The 8,744-nt window shown below is 50.6% G+C and overlaps 1 protein-coding gene and 1 long non-coding RNA gene across 6 annotated transcripts in view; both read right to left on the bottom strand.

Annotated features, from left to right (window-relative positions):
- Positions 1 to 5,071: 5,071 nt before the first annotated feature.
- On the bottom strand, positions 5,072 to 6,846 carry LOC128774862 (uncharacterized). Its single transcript, XR_008419329.1, has 3 exons — positions 6,406 to 6,846; positions 6,149 to 6,214; positions 5,072 to 5,808 (listed from the first exon to the last, which is right to left on the bottom strand). It is a non-coding gene; the product is annotated as an uncharacterized LOC128774862 (long non-coding RNA).
- Positions 6,847 to 7,898: 1,052 nt separating this feature from the next.
- The window catches only part of VWA3A (von Willebrand factor A domain containing 3A), a 58,576-nt gene continuing 57,730 nt past the window's right edge, over positions 7,899 to 8,744 (bottom strand). For 4 of the 5 annotated variants that reach the window (XM_053894397.1, XM_053894398.1, XM_053894400.1 and 1 more), the window contains exon 32: positions 8,023 to 8,184. In XM_053894397.1, coding sequence (XP_053750372.1) covers positions 8,040 to 8,184 — 145 coding nt within the window. In that variant the 3' untranslated portion in view covers positions 8,023 to 8,039. Of the gene's footprint in view, positions 8,185 to 8,744 lie in introns of all 5 variants that reach the window. The other variant, XM_053894401.1, reaches the window with a different exon arrangement.

The raw sequence follows: 8,744 nt of genomic DNA, 5'->3' as shown, positions 1-8,744 counted from the left end.
TCTCTCTCCTTCTATCTCTGCCCCTCCCCTGCTCATGCTCTCTCTCTCTCTCAAAATAAGTAAAATAAACATTAAAAACAACAAAAAAAGAATGAGCGCAACCGAGTGACTGAGTGATGAGCCCCATGGTTGTTGCTGGGGGTGTCAAGGGGCAGGGGCCCTGACAGATATAGGGGCTGTACCTTTTGGTCTCCCCCTTATCACTGTCCTGCTCTCCAAAGTTCTACGTGACGGACACAGTCACATGCTGTATAAACACTGGCACTCATGGGTTTAAGAGTGAGGAGACATCCCAAATCTGAGTCATCACTGGGGATGAGTTTAATTCCCCAACGGGGATGCAGCCCCAGAGTGGAGCCCTTCTCTGCCTAGGACTCTGTTCTGGGGACTGGTCTCCGGGACTGGAGCTTTCTATCCTATGGGGATGTGTGTGTGTGTGTGTGTGTGTGTGTGTGTGTGTGTGTGAGAGAGAGAGAGAGAGAGAGACAGACAGACAGACAGACTGGGTGAATTCCTTACAACCTCCCTGTACCTCAGTATCTACAGCTGTAAAATGGACCCAAATAACCCTGGCTCCTCTACCTCGCCAGGTGATCGTGAAAACGCAGATGCCGGAGCCCTTGGCAAACCACTGGAAAGCATGCTCCAGTAAGGCTTTGTTCACAGCCGCGTCCCCAGCACCTAGAACAGGGCTGGCGCCAAGCAGGTGGTAAGTAGCTGCTGACTGCATGAAACCACCGGGAGCTGTTCTGCATCTGGGAGTGTTGCGGCCAAGCACCTGCTGACCGCAGCCAGGGCGGCATTTAATTCCCCTGGCAGTCCCGTGCAGTAGAGGATGCCGCTCCCATCACCCAGCGATGAAAACTGAGGCTCAGAGAACATTCGCTAACTTTGATGGAGTCTCAGTAAATGGGTCGGCCTGGGTCCAGGTCCCTGGGGGCCCAAAGTGGAGTTTGGTGAAAGCAACTGGGGAAGGGGCGCCAGGGACCCACCCCGGCCTCAGCGCGTCCCGGGGGCGGGCAGGAGCAGGTGCCCACCCCCCTCCGAGAGCAGCCCCAGACCCGGCCCCGGCAGCTCGGGCGTGTCCTCGGCCCCCCGCCCTGTCCCCCGTCCCAGGGTCCCCAGCCGTCCCCACCCGCACCCCTACCCCCCAGCTCCCGCCAGCGCCCGGCTGCGCTCACCCGGCTAGGCTCCCGCGGCGCTACGTGCTCCCGGCGCTGAGCCCACCTTCTCCGCGTGAGGCCCGGGCGCTGCTGGGCGGGCGCCTCCTGGGGCGGGGCGGGGCTGGGCTCCGGGACCCACCCCGCGCCCCGCCTCCCGCCCCGCCCACACGCGGCGTGGGAACACCCCCGTTTCTCTGGAGCCCGGTGCAGGCTCTCAGAGGGGAAACTGAGGCCCGCCGAACAGGGATGGGGTGAAATGGGCTTAGCTGCTGGTAGGGAAAGGACGCAAAGGCCCTGCGTGCTGGCCTGTCCTGCCGCAAAGTGGTCCTGGAACCCCAAGAAACAGTGTTTCTTCCTTCACCCCCTTACCCATCCATCCGCTCCCCAACACGTTCCTGTCTGTGCAGGATGCCTCCTGCCTTCCCTGCCTTCTTCCTCATCCACCTGTTCATCATCTCACCTGTTCTTCATCCACCTCGTTGTCTCTTCATCCATCTTCCCACACAATTTTGTTTTTACTATTTTTGTCCACTCATCTATTCATCTTACCCATCCATCCATCCGTCCGTCCGTCATTCCATCCTTCCACCTTATCCATCCAGCCTTCCATCCATCTAATTCATTCCATGTATCTTTCTTGCCTCCTGTCCACCCATCTCTTTCCCCTTCCTTCCTTGCATTCTTCCACCCATTTCTGGGTTCATCTATTCTTGGGGGGGGGGTCATTCCGCGTTTAGGGGTGCTTCTTCAGTGCTGGTCCTTCCCTTACGCTGAGGACCAGCTGGATCACACCATCCCTGGAAAACCCCTTTGCAAGGCGCAGTGACAGAGGGGAAGGCATGTGCCCGGCAGCTGGTGCTTCTGAGGGCAGACTCTGAGCCCCAAATGCCACCGACACCTGGTTACTTTGGTCTGAAGAGGCTACTGGGAAGTCTTCGCCCATTGGAGCCTCCTCCGTGGGCATAGGTGGGTGTGGGAAAGAGAAAAGGAAATCTTAGGCAGAACACGCCAGGTGCCAGGTGGTAAGGTATCTTGCTTAATCCTCGCAACTCTGTTTTGGCCCAATTTTAGAGTCAGGGGAACAGGTTCAGAGAGATGAAAAGAGGCTTCAAAGCCTGGCGGGAGAAGGCCATGGAGTCAGCCCTGGCGTTAAATCTTGGCTTTGCCACTTTCTTGCTACGTGTCTTTGGGCAGCTACAAGGCTCAGTTTCCTCATCCACAAACTGGAAATTGTGTGTGCTGTACGGCTGTGACGTTGTTGGGCTTGGGGCACACAAGGTATATGCCAACAGTATGGTGCCTGCCCAGTCAGGGCTCAACCAAAGGTAGGGGTTATCATTATATGAGAGGTTGGGGTTCACACCCGGGTCCTGTGCTTCACCGCTTCCCCAACCACATCCAAACTGTGTGCATCATTCCGTTTACCAAAACCAGCCTGTCCTCTCCCACCCGTAGGGCCACAGGACTCCTATCCCCAGGTCCGGCTGGCGGCTGTTGTCCCGCTAACAGCATAGTTTATGATACAATAGTTATGAGTTGAATTGTATACCTCCTTGGCCCCCCAAATCCACATGTTGAAGTCCTAACCACCCAGTACCTCAGAGTGTGGCCTTGGAAATAGAGTCATCTCATATGTAATTAAAGATAAGTAATATAGAGTAGGGCCTGGTCCATTATGACCGGTGTCCTCATGAAAGCCGGAAATTTGGACACACACATGCACACAGGCAGAGCATCATGTGAAGTTTGGAGTTCTGCCGGTCCTTTAAACTCGGACTTGCAGCCTCCTGAACTGGAAACAATACATTCCTGTTGTTTCAGCCACTCAGTTTGTGGTACTTTGTTACAGTAACACTAGCAAAGTGATAGAAACACCACAGGCCATTTTCTCTGTTTGTAGAGGTGAGTGAAACGGCAGCTATCCGAGAGAGTGACCAGACTGAGATCCACTGGGGCAGGGGTTATGGTCACTGCTGCTTCCCTGAGCCCAGCACCGAGCCTGGCCAAAGCCTGGGCTTGTCAAGCCTTAGTGAACTGTGGGGTTTTTTTGGAAACACCTTGAATTTTACAAGTTGCCTAGATGAAGATATAGAATATTTCCAGCACTTCAGACGTCCCCAGTATGACTCTCACAATCACTATTCTGACTTTTGTTGCCAACAAGAGTTTTGCTTGTTCCTGGACTTCATATAAATAGAATTACTATGTATTTTTCTTTTGCCTGGCACTGATCATGAGATGGATGTATATTGTTGAAAGTAGTTATAGCTCATTATCTAATTATTTATATTATTTATTTATTTGTTTGTTTGTTTATTTATATTTTTAGAGAAAGGTAGGGGGGAAAGGGCAGAGGGAGAGGGAGATACAGAATCTTAAGCAGGCTCCACACCCAGCAAGAGCCCAATGTGGGGCTTGATCTCATGACCAAGAAGTCATGACCTGAGCAGCAATCAAGAGTCAGGCACTTAACCTACTGAGCTATTTAAAAAACTTTTTTGGGGGTGCCTGGGTGGCTCAGTCGGTTAAGCAGCCGACTTCGGCTCAGGTCATGATTTCGCGGTCTGTGAGTTCAAGCCCTGCGTCTGACAGCTCAGAGTCTGGAGCCTGCTTTGGATTCTGTGTCTCCCCCGTTTGCTCTCTGTCTTTCAAAAATGAATAAATGTTAAAAGAAAAAAACCTTTTTTTTGATGTTTACTTTTGGGAGAGAAAGAGAGAAAGACAGAGCACAAGTGGGGAAAGGGCAGAGGGAGAGGGAGACAAAGAATCCAAAGCAGGCTCCATGCTCTGAGCTGTCAGCACAGGGCGGGATGTGGAGGAGACCCCTGAGCTGAAGTGGAAGTCAGACGCGACTGAGCCACCCAGGGGCCCCTACTGAACTATTTTTGAAATGGATGTGTAGAAATGTACACTGTACATATGTACAAATGTATCATAAATGTATCAAACTGTACAAATGTACAAATGTGTCACAATTTATTTGTCCATTCTAGCATTGGTAGGACATTTAGGTAGTTTCCAATTTGGGGCTTTTATGAATAAAGTTGTTGTGAAGACATTCTTGTGTATGTCTTTTATGGAATGTATGCACCTGTTTCTCTTGGAGCAGAATTGCTAGGTCAGCAATCCACTGGGTGGGGTCCCCATTCCAGCAACGCCGGAGAGTTCTAGCTGCTCTGTATCTTGATACTGTCAGTCTTTTTACTTTCTGCCATTCTGGTGGGCATGCAGTGGTATATCATTAAGGGTTTTTGTTTTTTAAGCTTGTTTATTATGAGATAGCATGAGCAGGGGACGGGCAGATAGAGAAGGAGAGAGACAGAAAATCTCAAGCAGGCTCCACACTGTCAGCACAGAGTCTGATGCAGTGCCCGAACCCACAAACTGTGAGATCATCACCTGAGCCAAAATCAAGAGCTAGATGTTCAACCAACTGAGCCACCCAGGCGCCCCTATTGTTGTGGTTTTAATCTGCATGTCACTGATGGGTAAGCCTGTTGAGCACCTTTTCATATACCTATTGCCTATTTGCACCTGTTTGAGTGTTTTGTCCATTTCAAAACATTAGGATATTTCTCTGTTTCTTATTGATTTGGAATTCTTCATATATTCTGCATGAGTCTTTAAAAAAAAAGTTTTATGTATTTTTGAGAGAGAGTGCATGCACCCATGTGGGGGAGGGGGACCCCCCGATAGAGAGGGGGACCAGAAGCCGGCTCTATGCACTGACAGCAGCAACCTCAACCTGGGGCTCCAACTCATGAACCATGAAATCATGACCTAAGCCGAAGTCGGACGCTCAACTGACTGAACTACCAGGTGCCCGTGCATATGAGTCTTTTACTAGCATTTTATATCACCAAAAATTTACACACACACACAGACAAATCATCACTTCAGCTTAAAAGTCATTTTGATTCTATTTAATTAAATAAAAGCAATTTTTTCTCATCTCAGGAAATCACTCCAGACCACATAATACATGAGACAGTCATTTCATATGTACACAGCAGCGCCGGGCCCAGTGGACCCAATCCAATTTTCACCCGCTTGAGCAGGGCAGACCTTAATTCAGTTTGGTTGAACAGGTGGGGGGCAGGTGGTAAGTCTCACTGGTTTTTGCTCCCAAGATGGGCTGATGGTGAATCTGCATCACCCCCCCTGGACCAGGGTGGTGGGAAGCAGAGGGTGAGGGGACCAGGGCAGAAATAACAAGCTCTGGCTGGTTTCCAGAGCCGGACTCCCACAGCTAAGCTGGATGCTCACAGTTTACTACGTCTGTCCCTGTGGCAGGTTCTGGGGACCTAGGACACCAGCCTCATCCTGGGGGAGCTCACAGCCAAGAAAAAGAGTTGGCAAAGGGAGTAAGGAAGCATGGTAAGGAGTGCTAGGCATCATAAATGCTAAGTGTCACTGCCGTGAAAACAGATGTTTGGTCCGGATGCAGTGGGAGGAAGGCTGGAGGCTCCAAGCTCTTGATGGGTCCCAGGGACATTTTCACAGTGGAGCTGATGCCATATGAGTTGTGCCTTGATGGATGAGCAGGAGTCACCAGGCAGAGGGTGGTAAGAAGGGCGTTTCCAGGCAGGGCTTGGTGCAAGGCTTCCTAGCGAGTGATAATTCTGTGGCTGGAGTGTAGGGTGTGCTGGGGGACAGGGCAGGAACATTAGAGTGGACCTGAGATGTCAGAGCATTCCCTCCCTCAGCTTCCAGAGAGCCCCGGTGCCTGGGATCATGTTTCCTGGGGATGAACTCTGGGTTACAGCTTTCTAGGATACCTCACCCTCAGGGCCAGTGTGTGCTGAGCGAGTGATTATTTGTAAGACGGCCTTTCAGTTTAGAGGAATCATTATTTCCAATCCCTCCCTCCCTCCCCATAGTTACTACTACCCATGACACTGAGCATGCTGCCTCATCCTTGGTGGATACTTATGAGACAGAGAGCTCATCACCTCCTCTTACCTGAGCTCATCACCTCCTCTTACCTGAGAACCCTTCTCTAGAAAAGAGTGACATTTGGTTCTGTGTTGTTTTTCTTCTGGAGTTGAGACCTAGTGGACAGGAGATGAAGCGAGGAGGTCCCCCTGACGCCCAGATTTCTGGGCCTGGTGGGGAGAAGCAGGCAGGAGCTCTTGCAGGAAGGCTGTGCCATCACCAGGGTGGGCCCAAGTCTTGATGAGGCCCAGGGTCTGGGTGGGCTAGAGCCACGAGGCAGCTGTGAGGGGCTGCTCGAAGGGCATACCTGAAGGATTGGGCCTTCCAGAGGAAGCTTCTGGCCTTGGTGATCTCCTGGGCCAATCTTCTCAAATCATCTCCTTCAAATAGTGGCAATATGGGGTCCTTGGAAAGGGGAAATGAGTGTGAAATTAGATCCACTCAATGACTGGGTGCAACCTGAAAATACAAAATCTCAGGAAAAAAAAAATTAGAGCTAATCAAATGCAGCCTCCTACCCAGTGCAGGCAATCTGTGGGCCTCAGTTTGCATACTTCCAGAGACAAGGAGCTCACCACCTGCCAAGGTAGCTACTTTGCAAGTGGAACACTTTGAGGTAAGGTGTCTGAGAGTCAGCGGGGTGGGTAGCGGCGAACCAAGGTGTTCACTGGACTTCACGGCAGTCGGCGCCTCTCTTCTCAGTAGAACAGAAGTGGAACATGCTCCTTATCTCACTGTTACCCAGTGAGATCTATTCTGCCCTTTCCCTATTGCTTCTAGTAAAACAGCTGCACAGGCAGCTTTTCGCTTGTGTCAGCCAGTGGAATTCCAGAGGCTAGAGTTAGAGACACAAGTGCTCACGATCAGCAAGAGAATGTACGAAAGAAAGAGGCTCCCTCTGTCCTTCGCAGCAGGAGAGGAATGATCCCATTCTGCATCTGGAGACTATTCATAGAACCTGATTTTTTGTGGCATCAAACTGAGGACTTTTGCAACACTGTCAAGTTTGTTTTCCTGGGTTATAAGGACGGGTGAATATTTGTTACTGTCACTTGTTCTGTTCTCTGAACTATTTGTAGTATTTATCCCTAGAAGACATATTTGAACGAAGGAGTCCTGCAAAGCACTTGACCTCACAAATTAGGCCATGTCCTGTGGCAGTCATCTTTAAGCTCCAAAAAGAGGTTCTGGAATTCTGGTCGGTTGTCTTACGTGATGATTTGTTGCCTTGAAAATGTTCTGAGAGCACCATGCTCCCAAAAGGTATAAACACGTGCCTAGCTTTTCAGTCAGACCGGGAGAGGGTCTTTGGTATTCTCGTATCTGGCATGTGTGATAGAAACTGTGACTTTACCAGATTTATTACTTAGATCATTTGAATATCTGTGTTTCAATGAATTGAACACAGGGACACAGAAATAAGCAGGACTTATAGCAAAGAGGTTAAGAGCATGAGTGTCTGGGCTGACTTTACCATTTGCTATGTCTTTAGGTGTATTCCTGTCCCTTACTGAGCCTATTTATTCATCCGTTTAATGGGTATAATAGTGGTTAAGGGGATTGAAAGGGGTAGTCTGTATAAAGCAATGGACCTGCACAAGTAAGTGCAATGAATGTGAACTGTTCTGTTAGTAAATAACACCTCCACGGGCACCTGGCTGGCTCTGTAGGCAAAGAATGTGACTCTTAATCTCAGGGTTGTGAGTTCAAGCCCCGTATTGGGTGGTTGGGTGTAGAGATTCATTGATTGATTGATTGACTAAATAAATAACACCTCCAAGCTCTGTGGCTTTCCCACTCTGAGGAGAGCCAGCCTCGAGGAAGAGCAGCAGGGAAACACAGCCCTTTCTAGCCAATACTTTGTATTCTCACAAGAGAAGCAGAGATCTTTTCAGGTAGGGGGGGAATGACGTTATATCGAGACATCTGAACAGACCTCACTCAGTCGCTCCACAACCTACCCCTTTCGTCCACGAAGCCCCTGGTCAGCAGGCCGTGGATTTTGAAGAGTGTGTCCTCATCAACAGGGCAGTGATAGCGGGCCCCCGTGAGGGAGGCTAGATTTCTCAGGAAGTCAACCGCCGCCCTAGTTGGGAGAACAGATGTTCTGAGGCCGGCCCGCTGACTGGCCAGGCAAGTTCCCTCTGCACCCCTAGCCTGTGGGGAGCTTAAGTCTGTGCGGCAGTGGGCCCTGGACCCTGAGGCCCTGTGCCACTGAGACCACGTTGGCATCACCAAGCCCACCCCCGTCAGTTTATGGGTGAGGCAGCTGCTGCACGAAGCAGATTCCCTGCTTCAGGGTCGCCAGCTAGTGGGAAAGCACACAGCCAGCACATGTTCCTTAATTGGACACGGAGCCAGTGCCTGCTACTACGTGTTGGGGCTGGCAGGGACACAAGCGTGGCCTTTATGAAGCTCGTGGTTTAGACAGATCAAATATGCACCAAAGCGGGGCGCCTGGGGGGCTCAGTCGGTTAAGTGTCTGACTTTGGCTCAGGTCACGATCTCATCATTCTAAGTTTGAGCCCCGCTCAGAGCCTGGAGCCTGCTTCAGATTCTGTGTCTCCCTCTCTCTCTGCCCTCCCCTGTTCACTCTCTCTCTGTCTCTCTCAAAAGTAAACATTAAAAAAAATTCACCAAAGTAAT

Source organism: Panthera pardus, unplaced genomic scaffold (genome assembly GCF_024362965.1).
Source record: "Panthera pardus isolate Hobbes unplaced genomic scaffold, ASM2436296v1 HiC_scaffold_5, whole genome shotgun sequence".
NCBI lineage: Eukaryota > Metazoa > Chordata > Mammalia > Carnivora > Felidae > Panthera > Panthera pardus.
Note: the sequence above shows the minus strand (reverse complement) of the source record. Positions and strands in the feature narration are given on the sequence as shown.